At 37.1% G+C, this 17,258-nt stretch overlaps 1 protein-coding gene across 1 annotated transcript; it reads right to left on the bottom strand.

Annotated features, from left to right (window-relative positions):
• Positions 1 to 235: 235 nt before the first annotated feature.
• LOC107557532 (plasticin-like) lies at positions 236 to 15,607 on the bottom strand. Its single transcript, XM_016240974.1, has 6 exons — positions 15,026 to 15,607; positions 3,953 to 4,013; positions 3,687 to 3,782; positions 3,495 to 3,534; positions 736 to 809; positions 236 to 547 (listed from the first exon to the last, which is right to left on the bottom strand). The coding sequence occupies exons 1-6, from the start codon at positions 15,517 to 15,519 to the stop codon at positions 467 to 469; spliced, it is 846 nt and encodes a 281-aa protein (XP_016096460.1). The 5' UTR covers positions 15,520 to 15,607; the 3' UTR covers positions 236 to 466.
• Between the last annotated feature and the right edge of the window lie 1,651 nt (positions 15,608 to 17,258).

Below are 17,258 nucleotides of genomic sequence, written 5' to 3'. Positions count from 1 at the left end.
ACTATTACAGTTCCTTTAAAATTGCAACACACGATTAATAACTCAAGCATTCATTTCTAATGAATGAATTGAATTAGAATTCACATTCTAATCTTTTTCAGAAGCTCCTTGACCATGATAATCTTTTTTCACATCTCTGCTCTTTTCCTTTGTAGATTCTTTCACCACCTGAGCAATGAGCAAAAGAATCAATCAGATATATGCTACACGTACATTTTAGTGACTATTTAGGCCTGCATACATGATTTATTAGTTAAAGCATTGTCATTTTATGCTCATATATAGTAATAGCACCATATTATACACAATACAGAGTCAAATACTTGCTGATTATTCACTACACTGCTACCATCATTGTAAACTGTGCCTACATTGTACTATTACAGTTCCTTTAAAATTGCAACACACGATTAATAACTCATCAAGCATTCATTTCTAATGAATGAATTGAATTAGAATTCACATTCTAATCTTTTTCAGAAGCTCCTTGACCATGATAATCTTTTTTCACATCTCTGCTCTTTTCCTTTGTAGATTCTTTCACCACCTGAGCAATGAGCAAAAGAATCAATCAGATATATGCTACACGTACATTTGAAGGAAAAAACAAAGGCAAACAAGCTATAACTTTAAACAATGAGAATACTGAGTGATAGAGTGTTTTTCACTGGCCAATTTATTGTTAAAGGATGCTCTGATGTCCGTTTCAGTAAGACTGGAATCAAAATGTCTCACCTCTCCATCACGAATCTCAACGGTCTTGATTAGGACTTTCTTTCCAGGTCCAGTATCAGAAAACTGACCATAATCTGTTCAAAGACATCACACATCAGATGCTATAAAACCTTACACATGGACACAGATGAATTGTTTTTGTGTTTTGTAAAAGGATATGAAATTATATGAGTGGAGACATGGAAACAATTGTTTACCCCTTGTATCTGTCCATTATTATTATCATGAGCAACTACAGTAGCAATCAAAAGTTAACTCATTTTCGTGTCAGCTGATAGAAGGAAATGTGACCTTTTACACAAAGGAATCGTACACCCAACATACAACTCCAGTGTTATTAATCATGTCTTCCAAAGTAATCGAATTGGTTTTAGGTGAGAACTACTTTATTACATTTTAATCAAAAGTTTTGAATTTGCTCTTTTTTACTTGATGCGTTGAAATATGATCATCTTGGATTATTCTGACATAATACAAAAATGAAGAAAATTCAATTTCTGCTATAAGGTCATTTGTGCTGCACAATTTCCTACATAAGGCAAGCCAGCTCAATTGTAAATTTAGGTTATTCCAATTTTTTTTAATTAAGGTTATTCCAATAAATCTATTGATATTCATAAATAAACATCAAAATGCAAATGGCATTGTATGAGCAAAACCTTACACATGGACACAGATGAATTGTTTTTGTGTTTTGTAAAAGGATATGAAATTATATGAGTGGAGACATGGAAACAATTGTTTACCCCTTGTATCTGTCCATTATTATTATCATGAGCAACTACAGTAGCAATCAAAAGTTAACTCATTTTCGTGTCAGCTGATAGAAGGAAATGTGACCTTTTACACAAAGGAATCGTACACCCAACATACAACTCCAGTGTTATTAATCATGTCTTCCAAAGTAATCGAATTGGTTTAGGTGAGAACTACTTTTGATTACATTTTAATCAAAAGTTTTGAATTTGCTCTTTTTTACTTGATGCGTTGAAATATGATCATCTTGGATTATTCTGACATGATACAAAAATGAAGAAAATTCAATTTCTGCTATAAGGTCATTTGTGCTGCACAATTTCCTACATAAGGCAAGCCAGCTCAATTGTAAATTTAGGTTATTCCAATTTTTTTAAATTAAGGTTATTCCAATAAATCTATTGATATTCATAAATAAACATCAAAATGCAAATGGCATTGTATGAGCAAAGTTAAATGGATAGTTCACCCAAAAATGAATCACATGGATTATTTTACAGATCTCCTTGCTACGTTTCTGGACTTGGGAACATTTCAGTTGTGTTGCTGTCTATGCAGGGTCAGACAGCTCTCAGATTCCATTAAAAATATCTTAATTTGTGTTCCGAAGATGAACGAGGGTCTTACGGGTTTGGAACGACACGAGGCGAGGGTGAGTAATTAATGACAACATTCTCATTTTTGGGTGAACAATCCCTTTAAGAAACAATAATACAACAGGGTTTGCTTGGCTGGTCTGTGTGTGTGATTCTACAACCCTCTTTTTAATTTTGAGTGAACTATTCCTTGAACACCTTCAACCATTCCATCCTTGCTTTTTTTTTTTTTTTTTAGGGAATTGGTGATCCTCTGCCCATCTTGACTTCTGAGAGACACTGCCACTCAGAGAGGCTCTTTTTATACCCAATCATGTTGCCAATTGACCTAATAAGTTGCAAATTGGTCCTCCAGCTGTTCCTTATATGTACATTTAACTTTTCCGGCCTCTTATTGCTACCTGTCCCAACTTTTTGGGAATGTGTAGCTCTCATGAAATCCAAAATGAGCCAATATTTGGCATGACATTTCAAAATGTCTCACTTTCAACATTTGATATGTTATCTATATTCTATTGTGAATAAAATATAAATTTATGAGATTTGTAAATTATTCCATTCCTTTTTTACTCACAATTTGTACAGTGTCCCAACTTTTTTGGAATTGGGTTTGTACTTAATCTTTTGATCACAATATACTTTCTAAATATCATTAAAGGGACCCCTAGTGAAAAATAAATATACTAAATGTATTTGAAATACATTTATTTCATGCTAAGTATAATATAAATACATTTATATATTTATGTACTTAATAAAAATACAGTGCAATTGTACTTTTAATATACTACTTAAAGTCTGCTAAATTGGAAAAACTGATTTTGTGCACTTTAATTGTGCTGAAGTCCTACTATAGACATACTGAAGTATATTTGACTAAAGTGAAACTATTGCAAGTATACTTCAGGTACAATTTAACTATCTTGCATTTAATGGCCGATATTATTCAAAGATCTTCATCAATAGTGACATTAAAACACATTAGGCTTAATATTAAGAAATGTGCATTGTGCAAGTAGTATTCCAAATAATTGTTAATTATCATTTTTATATCAGTAAGTCTTGAGCGATATTTCAGTAAATATGTTAATAGATTTGAACTATACTTAGTAGAAAAGCTGCATGGTCTGATGAAGGCCTGGATAATGGCCGAAACGTCACATGTATTTTAACCACTAAAGTTGGATTTCATCAAGAGTGAGTGTTGCAACTTTTCTAAATGACATTACTTTTTTATTTTTGGTTGCACCTCCTCCTCTGTTGGTAGAGCACCTCTTTTTCAGCAATTTTTATAAGTGATGACAGAATGTTCATTTTTGGGTGAACTATCCCTAGTAAAAATGTAATTGGCTACAGATAGGCTACTGATAGATTAGCCTATTACATACTTTCTTACCCCACAAATACCAGCTTCTTTGAGGTAATACACCAGCATGTAATTTAGATACTATCCCTATAAACATACACGTTTATCATAACAATTCAGCTTTGATATAGCTTTGGGATATGGTTTCTACACCATATTTTTTCAGCATAGACAGGAATTTGATTTGACCATTTACCAATTAATTATTTCTTAATGAAATATTTGTGTCTCACCTCATCATGCATCTTTTTGAGGAACTCAATCTCATCCATCAGAGATTCAATCTTTCTCTCCAGTTCCAGACGAGCAAGTGTAGCATTATCCACATCCTTCAAGTACAAACAGTCAGATTAATACTACTGTTATATCTGGTTTTATATACTTAAAAAAAATTAAACATTGCATTTTAGAGTGCTGCAGGGATGACATGTAAAGAACCTCAGAGACAGCATTCAGTGGAAATATACAGTATGTTGTAAAATACTTTCCATCACATTACCTTACGAAAGAGAGTCAAATTATTCTCAACTTCCTGTCTTTTCTGCATCTCCTCATTTAACCTGCACATAAATATGGGAAAATAAAAGTCAGCTTCAATAAAAATCAAGGTTTAATACCTTTTCCCAGAGTAAGACCAAATGTAATTGTACATTAGTGTGCTGTTAGAATCATGTAATCCATCTTTTATTTGATACTGGGATGGGTGAGAGAGGGTCCTTAAAGATCTTATGTCTGAAGCGAAGGTTGTAATATAAATATAAAATCTTATCTGGCAGCGAGTCAGAGAAATGATTAGCTGATTTGCTTAAAAGCATCTGAGATTACATTAGTACCGTGAAATGTTCTTATTGCAAATTTAATCATCTATTCAAAGCATAAGCCAAACATATAGAGTGAGTCCTACAGTACTTCTGCTTTATCGGTATCATAATATATTGCTCAAAGAAAAGACTAAATCTAGACAATGCACGATTATTCTTAAGGTTCAGCTAAAAATGGGCATCACGAACATAATTACAGTGATTCTTTAAAACATAGGCTTACTGTTGATGAAACAATGTGTAAAAAATAACTCTGCAGAATATGAACAATATGCGTATTACCGTTTTTAAGAAGAAAAATCTAGAAAGTATATGATTGTGTAATATTCTAATTATATTCAGTAATGTGGATGATTGCACTGCTTTAAGATGCGTGAGCTAAAGCTGAACATTTCAGTACAATAGTATAGGCCTACTTATTATAATGTTATATAGGAATTTAGATTTTTAAGGACAGTGTTCACGTTTTTTTTCTAAACCAAAAACTGATAGGTTACCAAAACAACCCCAGGTATTTATTCAATATAGTGGCTAAATTAAAGAAAAATAAAGCATCAACAGACACAGACATTTCCCAACATCACAGCAGAATGAACTTGATGAACTTCTTTACTTCCAAAATTGATACTATCAGAGATACAGTTACAACCATGCAGCCATCAGCTACAGTATTGTATAAGACAGATCCCCTGATTGGAACAGTTCCACTCATTGTCTGCTATAGGAAAGGAAGAATTGTATAAAACAACAACATTTATGTTAGACCCTATTCCATCTAAGCTATTAAAAGAGGTGCTTCCAGAAGTCATAGATCCTTTTCTGAATATTATTAATTAGTCAATGTCGTTAGGATATGTCCCAAAAACCTTCAAACTGTTATTAAGCCTCTCATTAAAAAAACACATTTCGATCCAAGAGAATTAGTTAATTACAAACCAATCTAAAATCTCCTCTTTCTGTCAAAGATACTAGAAAAGGCAATATCCTCTCAGCTATGTTCCATCTTAGAGAAAAATCTGTGAGGATTTCCGTTCAGGATTTAGATCGTATCATAGTAATGAGACTGATCTCAGCAGAGTTACAAATTACCTTCTCTTATCATCCGATCGTGGTTGTATTTCTCTATTAGTGCTACTGGATCTCAGCACTGCATTTGACACTATCGACCACAACATTCTGATGATGATGTTATGTGATGTGACGTGTGGCCAAGTATGGTGTCCCATAATCGGAATTTGTGCTCTGCATTTAACCCATCCAAGTGCACACACACAGCAGACACACACAGTGAACACACACCCAGTGCAGTGGGCAGCCTTTTTTTTTTGCTGTGGTCTCCTCTTTCTGTCAAAGATACTAGAAAAGGCAATATCCTCTCAGCTATGTTCCATCTTAGAGAAAAATCTGTGAGGATTTCCGTTCAGGATTTAGATCGTATCATAGTAATGAGACTGATCTCAGCAGAGTTACAAATTACCTTCTCTTATCATCCGATCGTGGTTGTATTTCTCTATTAGTGCTACTGGATCTCAGCACTGCATTTGACACTATCGACCACAACATTCTGATGATGATGTGATGTGATGTGACGTGTGGCCAAGTATGGTGTCCCATATTCGGAATTTGTGCTCTGCATTTAACCCATCCAAGTGCACACACACAGCAGACACACACAGTGAACACACACCCAGTGCAGTGGGCAGCCTTTTTTTTTTTGCTGTGGCGCCCAGGGAGCAGTTGGGGGTTGGGTGCCTTGCTCAAGGGTATCACCTCGTCATGGTACTGAGGGTGGAAGAGAGCGCTGTACATTCACTCCCCCACCAACAATTCCTGCCGGTACCGAGACTCCAACCCGTGACCTTCGGGTTACGAGTCAGACTCTCTATCCATTAGGCCACAACTGCCCCTAATGGTCTACTCTTTTGAATAGACTACAAAATTATGTTGGAATTAGTGAATTGCATTGGCATGATTCAAATCATACTTATCTGACCATCATCAATTCGTAGCAGTGAATGAAGAGGAATCATATCGATCACAAGTGCAGTATGGAATGCCACAAGGCTCAGTACTAAGGCCGTTGCTCTTTAACACTTTACATGTTACCCTTAGGAGATATCATCAAGAAACATGTTGTTAGCTTTCACTGTTACGCTGATGATACTCAGCTCTATATTTCTTCGCGGATTGACTAAACATGCCAATTCGTAAATCGGAATGCATAGCTGATATTAAAAACTGTATAACTACTAATTTCCTACTGCTAATTTCTGGGGGGAAAAAACAGGTGTTAAATATCACTTAAATAACACTTGATGGCTGCTCTGTTAATTCTTCGTCATCAGTTTGGAACATAGGTGTGCAATTTGATAGCAATCTTTCCTTTGAAAGACACGTTTCTAGCATTTGTAAAACTGCATTTTTCCATCTTAAAAACATATTTAAGCATTAATTCATGCATTCATGACCTCAAGGTTAGATTATTGTAATGCTTTATTGGGTGGTTGCTCAGCGCACTTAATAAACAAACTCCAGCTGGTCCAAAATACAGCAGCTAGAGTTCTTACTAGAACCAGGAAGTATGACCATATTAGCCCGGTTCTGTCAACTCTGCACTGGCTCCCTATTGAACAACGAAGACATTTTAAAATCTTGCTGATTACTTATAAAGCCCTGAATGGTTTAGCTCCTCAATACTTGAGCGAGCTCATATCGTATTATTGTCTTTTACATCCACCACGATCTCAAAACTCAAAAAGGCCATTTGATAATACCTAGAATATCAAAATCAACTGCGGACGGCAGATCCTTTTCCTATTTAGCACCCAAACTCTGGAACAATCTACCTAGCATTGTCCGGGAGGCAGATACACTCTGTCAGTTTAGATCTAGATTAAAGACCCATCTCTTTCACTTGGCATACACATAATACACTATCGCATTTCTATAATTCAAATCCGTTAAAGGATTGTTAGGCTGCATTAATTAGGTCAACCGGAACCGGGAACACTTCCCATAACACAGACTAATATTAGTATAGATGCCATTCTTCTTATGATGTAGAGTCGCTTTCATTCTTATTCCGAGGTCTCGGTAACCATACGGATCCAGTATGTATCCAGATCAGATGGTCACTGTAGCAACCCAGATCCAGTCCATATCCAGACCAGATGGTGGATCAGCACCTATAGCAGGGGTGGCGAACTCCGGTCCTGGAGAGCCGCAGCCCTGCAGAGTTCAGCTCCAACCCTAATTAAAACTCACCTGCCTGTAGCTTTCTAGTAACCCTTCAGACCTTGATTATCTTGTTCAGGTGTGTTTGATTAGGGTTGAAGCAAAACTCTGCAGGGCTGCGGCTCTCCAGGACCGACGTTTGCCACCCCTGACCTATAGAGACGACCTCTATAGCCCTGAATGTCAGCGGAGACCATGTCAACTAGATGCGCCCCAGAGACAGATCCCCTGCGAAGACCTCATCACCTCGACGACCATCGGCACAAGACCACAGGAACCAGACAAGTCCTCTGCACCTGTGTTGCAGCCTGGAATTAAACCACACCATGTTGGTTTCGTCTGGCCAGAGGAGAACTGCCTCTGTGCAATCAGTCAAGCTTCCCCAACTAAGCAGGGGGGGCTTCCCTAGTTGGGGAAGCTTGACTGATTGCACAGACACTATTGGAAGAGAGCTGAACTGGATGATGACATCACTGAATCATCAATGAACTGACTTTAGCTGAAAAATTACTCTGTTATTGTCTTCTTGCATTATTGACAAACTATTTTCCTGTTTAACACTGTAAAGCTGCTTTGACACAACCAGTACTGTATAAAGTGCTATACAAATAAAGGTGACTTGACAAGACACACTTTGGCTGCATTTACACTTGGCATTAACATATGCGACCTGTATCCGGATGTTGTCCACATACACATTGAAAAGACAAGTGTAAAAGTGCTGCTGATCGGAATGTTATCCGTTCAGCGTTTCCTGGTCTAGATGTAGTCGAGGACACATTGTGATCGGATCTCAGTGTAATGTAAACGTAATCCAGCCATCGTGTGTGCATTCTCAGGTCAATGTCGCGCAAAACCCTGCCCTGTCAGAAGGCTTATTTAAATATTGCGTGGAAAAGAGAGATCCGATCGGTTATCCAGATAGAGAAGTCACTTAATGTTGCCAAATGTAAACATGATGATCCGATCTGCTTGATCAGATTACGGTGATCGAGTAAGCCATTTTCTGTGAATGTGCAAGACTTCCGGTTCATTAGCCACTGTAGGGAAATGAATAACAACGAGAAGAATAACAACGTGCAGTAAACGGTAAAACTGTTTGCACTACAAACCAGTGTGTTCATAAATAAGATAATAAATTAAAATAATATGGTAAGACAGACCAATTTGCAATATCAAGCAGCAAAAGCTGTTTTGTACAGCTAAAAATAACCGGAAGCGGATGAATACTTATTATTTAAGCCCTAAATTGTCTGCCCCTTTAAATCGATTTCCAGGGGGGATTTTACGGTTAAATGGGGAATTTTCTTTTCTTATGTCATATCAGTTTAATCATTCTCTTTGAATAATAAGTCGTGATAGGGCTGTTACCAATAAAATCAGTATCGGTAAAATCAATTTTTGCACTGTAGAGGTGACATAGAATCTGCATCAGCTCAAATGCGTTGAATAGACACTGCAGTTGCAAGAGCATAAATAATGTTATGAGATTAATGTTTTAAATGTAACATTTTGAGTATATAAATATGAAATGATTGATGAATTGAAATGAATACTTAAATGCCCAACTAAAACCGCCAGTTGGTGGCGGCAAGTCAGTCAATCTATTACTTGAAATGCTTTCATTGGGCCTGTTTACACCTGGTCACTTCATATTCTCTGATCGGATATCTGATTCATCATTCCAGATGAAACTAGGGCTGGGTAAAAACATATCGATAACTCGATATTAATCGATTCTCATTTTTACCGATCGATATCGATTCTTAAATCCCAAGAATCGATTAGTCTAGCCTGTTTTCAGTTAATGGACGGAACATTGAAGGGCACTTCCCATCCAATATATAGCAATAAGCATTGTGCTTTGGTACTTTTAATATGAAACAAAGTCTCAGATTTCAAATTCTGTCAATTGTATTGCAGTATTCAAACAATAAACGCCGTTTTGGCACTGTTTAATGTGGAGTGACAGATCGCTGTCGCGCCTCTGTTCAACAGACACGGCAGCGAGGCACACGTGAACCAATCATCTCCTCCACATTAAAGGGGTCATATGATGCGATTTCAAGTTTTCCTTTATCTTTGGAGTGTTACAAGCTGATTGTGCATAGATAAAATCCCTGAAGTTGCAAAGACTAAAGTCTCAAAACCAAAGAGATATTCTTTATCAAAGTTAAGACTCTGCCACGCCCCCCTAAAACAGCTCGTTCTAACACGCCCCCACATATCTAGGTCACTATGTGGGAATATTTGCATAATGCTGCCCAAATGTGCACACAAAGAAAGAAGGCGTGGTTTCAGTAACCGCAGTTAGTGTTGAAGCAGCATGTCAGGGAGACGCTGTGTTTCTAGGCGAAAGCAAAATCACTTTATTTGGCCTTCCGAAAGTAGATGCATTTAGGAATCTTTAAGATTACTTACAACAGAACAGCAATGCATTTTATGGAACCTAGGAGAGGAGGTAATTCTGACTTTGCTGTGACAATCTGGCGCTTCTGAATCAGCTACTGTTTTGTTATTGTTCTGTTCAAATGCAGAGTTTTGCGCATGGTGTGTGTGTGTGTGCACGCAAGCGAGAGAGAGAGAGAGAGAGAGACACATCAAAGTGGAGTCAGCGGTCTGAACCGTGGCTTGTGTGCTGCAAACACATATTCACCACTGTGTCTGTCACCAGACTCTGTTCCCCTTTCGGGCTCTGTCTTTACATTTATTGTTTAAATAAATCCATCAAGTTTTTATGACAGCCACAATTATGTTTATATTTTAAAAAAAATTGAAGTAGAAATATTATTATGTAATTGTAACTTTATTCTTTAAAAAAACTCCATTAAGTGTAATTTTAACAAATCAGTCCATTTTAACCTTCAGTATTATAATAATGTAGTACCAACTGACTCTCGTGTATATTTTACAGCATTAGTTGAGAGATTTTTGTTTCCTTGAGGAAATTTGGCATGAACTGTACCTGTCCAAGATAATCGATATTGAATCGAATCGAATCGTGAAATTTGTATCAAACCCCAGCCCTAGTCATGAAACTGTGTAAATGCATCTGGTTGTTGAAACCACATATGTAAAATGTTAAATGTTAAAATAATAAAATTGTGAGAGGGTGTTCTAGGCTATATGACATGACAGTTGGATAGGACAGCGCTAATGCAACAGAGTAACGTATCTCTTCAGTAAGCTGCTGCAAATGAAACTGAAAGTAAGTCGCAGACGCTCAACACACAAGCATCCTCATTAAAGTAGTAAGACTAACTTATCTTTCCAGTGCTGATGCTGCTCTCTCTCCTGTAGCGGTCTTTGATCTTGAAATTAGTTTATGATGAATAAAATCTGCTTTCGTTGACGTGAACTCCTTTAGATTTGCATATAGCGCGGGAATTGAAGATCGGATCCGTTTTACAGAGACTTATGTGGCCAGGTGTAAATGGAATGGTTTCAATTGTGTGTTGCTCTGAGACGCGAATCTGTTCTGTTGTGGATGTTGTTGGAGCAAAAACATGTCTAAAATGTAAGTCACTTAGATAACTTTACTGAACTGCATAGGCTAGCTGTTATGTTACATTCATACACATTATATGATATTATTGATATTCGGCTGTCTTTCATTTTATAAATAAAAATGCAATTACAATTGTAGCCCTACACGAGACATGACAACTGGCAACGCGAGACATTAGAGTTAGAGATCAGTGTTGTGTTTTGAAAAGTTTTTTACACGAGCGAGCACTAAGTTTACTTGTCGGAGAGCAGCGACCAAACAACAAACGATAAAGGACATTCCTACTTGGTCTTGTAAGTATCTGTGTTTTCGTTTTGACATGTGTTCATTATTTATCTTTATTATTTGTTCTCATGTTTAGGAACCGTTACATTTTCGCGAAGGGAGCAGATCTTAGTTGATAGTGATCCGTGAGTAGGCCCACGGTTCAGCACGCATGTGTTCAGAGGATTAATTGCAAAATTGAATAGAGTAAAAGTTTTATCATTTGTATGTGTTTACAAACTCAATCGATTTTAAAACAGCACAAGAAGAGCAAAGAGCAAACAACAGAACAAACAGCTTTGTCAAAGATTAATCCATATTAATTTATACAGTGAACACACTCAGAAGAATTGGAGAAACTGAGGAGGAGTTTCAACATCTGGAAAAGATCCGGGCAGCAATGGTAAAAAAAATATATTAAAAAACTCTCCAAAATAACATTTCCACACTAAAGCTCTCTGACAAAGTCCATTATTTAATTTAATTATTATATTGAATTCATTACTGAACAATGGCTTGTTGGATACAGAGAGAGCATGAGCTAATTGAATAGAATTTCTTTGTCATTGTACAAGTAACGTTACAATAAGATTTATTTTGAAACTTCCAAATTGATAGTAACGCTTAAGAATACAAATAATAAGTGCAAAAAGCTCAGATGTGCAGTGCAGCATTAAAACCTAAACAATACAAACAGAAAACATAATGTAATAAAACGGTAGGGGTTAATTTATTATTCCATGTACATTTGAGGTTAATGTGTGTACTGGGCTACTTTTTAGTTACAGCAGTACTCACAGAGTACTGTATCCAAGCATGTTAACAAAAAGTTGTGGAAGGAAAAAGTGTGGAAGAAAAAATCGATTCAAGAATTTGAGTGAACTTCACAAGGAATGGACTGAGCGTTGACTGTGGACTTCAGAAAACACAGTGGACCAACACCAGCAGATGACATGGCAGCCCAAATCATCACTGACTGTGGAAACTTCACACTGGACTTCAAGCAACATGGTTTCTGTGCCTCTCCACTCTTCCTCCAGACTCTGGGACCTTGATTTCCAAATGAAATGCAAAATTTACTTTCATCTGAAAAGAGGACTTTGGTCCACTGTGTTTTCTGAAGTCCACAGTCAACGTTACTGTGCTTGATTGGCCTGCAAACTCGCCTGACCTGAACCCCATAGAGAATCTATTGGGTATTGTCAAGAGGAAAATGAGAAACAAGAGACCAAAAAATGCGGATGAGCTGAAGGCCACTGTCAAAGAAACCTGGGCTTCCATACCACCTCAGCAGTGCCACAAACTGATCACCTCCATGCCACGCCGAATTGAGGCAGTAATTAAAGCAAAAGGAGCCCCTACCAAGTATTGAGTACATGTACAGTAAATTAATATACTTTCCAGAAGGCCAACAATTCACAAAAAATAATTTTTTTTATTGGTCTTATGAAGTATTCTAATTTGTTGAGATAGTGAATTGGTGGGTTTTTGTTAAATGTGAGCCAAAATCATCACAATTAAAAGAACCAAAGACTTAAACTACTTCAGTATGTTTGCATTGAATTGATATAATACATGAGTTTCACAATTTGAGTTGAATTACTGAAATAAATGAACTTTTCCATGACATTCTAATTTATTGAGATGCACCTGTATATGTAGTCGTTTAATAGCAGTCTAATTGATAACTAGTCTATTCTTGGGTTATGATTAGACGTCTATTAGATTTTCACTGACAGCCCAAATTTAGCCTTATTTTAGCCTAGACCCATATTCACCGTCTATTAGACGTATATATGCAGTCGTTTAATAGCCGTCTAATTGATGACTAGTCTATTCTTGAGCTATGATTAGACGTCTATTAGATTTTCACTGACAGCCCAAATTTAGCCTCGTTTTAGCCTAGACGTCAAGGCTATATTTAGACGTCTAATAGACGTCTTTTAAACGCAAAATTGTTTGCTGGGCAGTGTCAGTGTTGAACAACATATCACATTCGTGCCAATATTCGAGAAAAAAAATTTCTCACCATTTCAAAAGAGGGTGGCCGCTCAATGAGCATGATGAGAAAAAAAAAACATTGTAGACTCTATGGTACACTATTAAGAAGTGCTAACCTGCAAATGTTACCTTAGCTATTTCTACCTCATCTAAACCTTAAATTTCGTTTTATCACTAACCTAATGTATAGGTTATAATTAGGTTAATATTTTTGGGTTGAATAAAATCAAATAAATTAGATCTATCTATAATTTTAAACTTAAATTGATGTCCATGATCTATAAATTAATGTTTTAAGGCAACGTCACTCTATAAAAAGTAATGTTTTACACAGTTTGATCTCATAATTTGTACTTATAATTCGATTTTTTTGAGGATTCCTCCCTTTTCTAGTCAGAGAAAACGCCCCTGCTTGGACATCCTTTTATTACCAGTGCAGAGGCGCAGCCCTGTCAGCGCGACAGCACAACGCGGACCTGCTGCTGCTGGAGCTAATTAGGCTGCAAATTTGCGCATGCACGGATTTCGTGTAGTTCACGGTATGAAATGGGCGTAAAGCATAATTTCAATAAAGTTCTAGGCGTGTTGAGGTTAAATTAGTTTTAAGCAGTAATGAGTAGTTTCAAAGTACGCGCACAGTAGCATATGGAATGATGTCCTCATATAGACTGAATACAGGCTGTGTGTGTATATGGTGTACATACATTAGTTGTATGAATGTCTCATCCATTAGACACAGTCGAACCGCATTAGAGATGATGATGATGATGATGATGGGAGGGTCCCTGCTGCAGTTTCTTTGTCTCTGTTACTTTAATTAGCTGCCACGCCCATATAACATGAACATCATGTAGACATGCTGTTATTTTTAAAGATATAATCTTAATTTATTCAACCATAATTGCCTCTGAAGTGATATCTGCAAATTTCCCCCACTAAATCAATCTTTTCTTTTGTCCTCTGTATCAAAATAAACATATTTTCTATAAACATAGGATTCCATCCTGAATAAATTTAAAATAGCTTATATTCTATTAAGTTCAGTATCCCAGTGTAAACAAATGAATAAAAAATTTTTTTTTTAAATGATAACAAATAAACAAAAGCTTAATCTTTCAGAATATAATAGGTATTGTTATAACATAATTATAACTGGAGCCCACAGACATTATAAATGTCTAACTTTGGCACATTTAACTTTTAACTCTACCAGTGTTAACTTCTGTCTTAAAACCCATTAAAATTTTTACACTCAACAGTAAAAAAAGCAAAATTTTCAAAAAAAAATTAACATTTTCATTATTTACCCACCCTTGTGTTACTCCAAACCTGTATTACCATCTTTCCTCAGCCGAACACAAAATAAGATCTTCTGAAGAATGTTTCAAATGTTTTTGTCAATGCAATGGAAGTCAGTGTCCATGCATAGACACATTTTTCATAGTATCTTCTTTTATAATTCCAAAGAACAGAGGTTTGCAATGACATGAAGATAAGTATGTAATGAACATGTTATTTTGGTTGAACAATCCACTAATACACTGGCCTGTGTCAAACATTTTAAAGGTCAGAAATTTTCTAAAAATATAAACAATGCCTATAATATAAAATTGAACAATGTAATGTAAAAATGACAAATTAACGACTGTTTTCTGTATTTTCTTAAAGGTCTTATTATTAAAATTATTAAAACTTAAAGATTATTCGTAATCTATCCCATACAAGCATACACCAGCACACGCACCTTTGCTTGAGCAGAGCCACATCTTCGGCCAGGTTATCTCTCTCCACCTGCATCTGGTCTCGATCTTTGCCCATCAGTTCCAGCTGTCTGCGCATCTCTCTCATCTCCTGCTGGCACAGCTCATTGATGCGGCCTGATGGCCCTTGCTGCTGGTCCTTGTACTGACCCAGCTCCAGAATCAGCTTTGAGTTCTGCTGCTCTAAATACCGGACCTTCTCTATGAAGCTGGCAAAGCGGTCATTGAGTTCCTGTAGTTCTCTTTTCTCATTGCTGCGTGTGGCAAGGAACTCCTGGTTGATGGCCCCTGCTAGTGAGAAGTCCAATTTATCATAAGAGAGACGGGGGGCCGGAGCACTGGAGCGGCTCCTGAAGTCCACAGAGCGGGTGGGAATAGAGGAGGAGATGTAGCGGCCCCCTATGTGACTGGACACAGGGCTATAGACAGGTGCCCCGAAAGTGCGGTGATAAGAGGTGCGAAATGTAGAGTGACTCATGGTTTTGCCTCTAATCGTTGTTTAAACGTTTTATTTAATGATTTGCCAAGTGTATCTTCCTCTTCGTCTGGTCTTTTTGTCTCTAGCAGTTTTGATCAAAGCTGAGTCACAACAGGATGTGAGACTGCGGCTTTTATAGATGAAGCTGGTCAGTTGATCCGAGCTCCACCCAGCCCAGCCCATTCCCAGTCTCCAAAGCCCCTGATCTCATCATCTTTCATGTATCTATCATTCATCCTTACAGTCACTCCCACCCAAGCCCAACCTGGGCACGTCTCTGACACTTTCCACTTCATATGTGAATTCTTGCTACAAAACACTGACAATCAACAGCTTTGTGTGCAATTATTTAATTTATAATGTTAACGGGACTGAAAGAAGCATTTTAATTTTTAAACGGTGGAAATAAAATGAAATGCAAAAGAGCCTAAATTAATCTCCTGAACATCCAATGATCCCAGGACTTGCCATAACATCTACGGCAAGACTTACCATTGGGCTAGACTGGGCCCATATTGGGCTTAAGTACAGGACAGAAAAAATAACGATAGATGAAGACCTAACTGGTCAAAAATGTCTAAGAAAGAAAGACCTTACTGGTTGAAATGTTGCTTTTTGTTGTGATAAGTTTCTGGTGCTTTAATTTCAGTTTATAAAATGTCTATCTTTGTGAATAACTCAGCCATTATATATATATATATATATATAGCATTACCACTAAATGCCATTTTAGATGCATGATGCAAAGATGACCTTTGTTGATACTGAATTCGTTTGACAGGTAACAACCAATAGTGTCTTATACTGTCACAAAAAAATTGTACCTTTAGGGTTACAACAGCTTGTCACTGAGACAGTACCCTTAATGATTAGTAATCTGTACCCTTGAGGTGATCAATTTTAGGGGCAAATAAGGTACAAAGATGTCCCTTTGAGGGTAGAGCCCTAGTGACAAACTGTTGTACCCTAAATATACAATTTTAACTTTTGAAAAGGTACCGCCCAGTGACAGCTTTTGTACCTTTTTTTTTACATTGAGTGTATGCTCACTGCTAAGAGTACGCCTATATTAATAATTCATACATAGCTTCCATTTTTTTCCCTTTGCAAGTCATCGTCACTGAAATATACAGTAGACTAGAGTCAAGCACATTTTCTAAGGAAACACTTGGTATCCATAAAATAAGCATTTTTGTGTGTGTGTATAATTAGCATTATTGATGCTGAGACGATTAGTGTGACATCTTGCCAAAAATACAGGAATTTGTAAATATATTTTTTTCATTGTCTTTACATAGTTTTAATTGTTACCACCTAACACATTTAATTGGAGATTCTCAGTAAAATCTGTGAGAAAGTTATTTAAGTCGGCATCAAAAACATTATATATATTGTCGCGGGGTGAATGAGAACACAGACTCGGTACTGATCGAAAGAGCCCCGGAGGGTGATTTATTGCCCACACATGGAGCACACGTGCTCTGATGAATGGTGCTCGGTGCCCGTCTCAGCGTGGTGCTCGTGGGGTGAAGTGCCATGATGCAGATCCCTCTCCCAGGGTGCCTTCGGAGTCTGTGAACAAGGAGAAACAAGCATTAATGCCACCTGTAGCTCGGTGATCAGTGTGGCAGCGGCGTTTCCAGGGCGACGCCAATCTGGACTCGGGATACTCGCCACATTCCCCCCCGCCCCCAGGCGTCGCCCTGGTCCTGTGGGGAAACACACAATATTATTGTATC

Source organism: Sinocyclocheilus grahami, unplaced genomic scaffold, assembly GCF_001515645.1.
Source record: "Sinocyclocheilus grahami isolate Dianchi unplaced genomic scaffold, SAMN03320097.WGS_v1.1 scaffold606.1, whole genome shotgun sequence".
Taxonomy (NCBI): Eukaryota; Metazoa; Chordata; class Actinopteri; order Cypriniformes; family Cyprinidae; genus Sinocyclocheilus; species Sinocyclocheilus grahami.
This window is presented reverse-complemented; position numbering and strand designations above follow the sequence as displayed.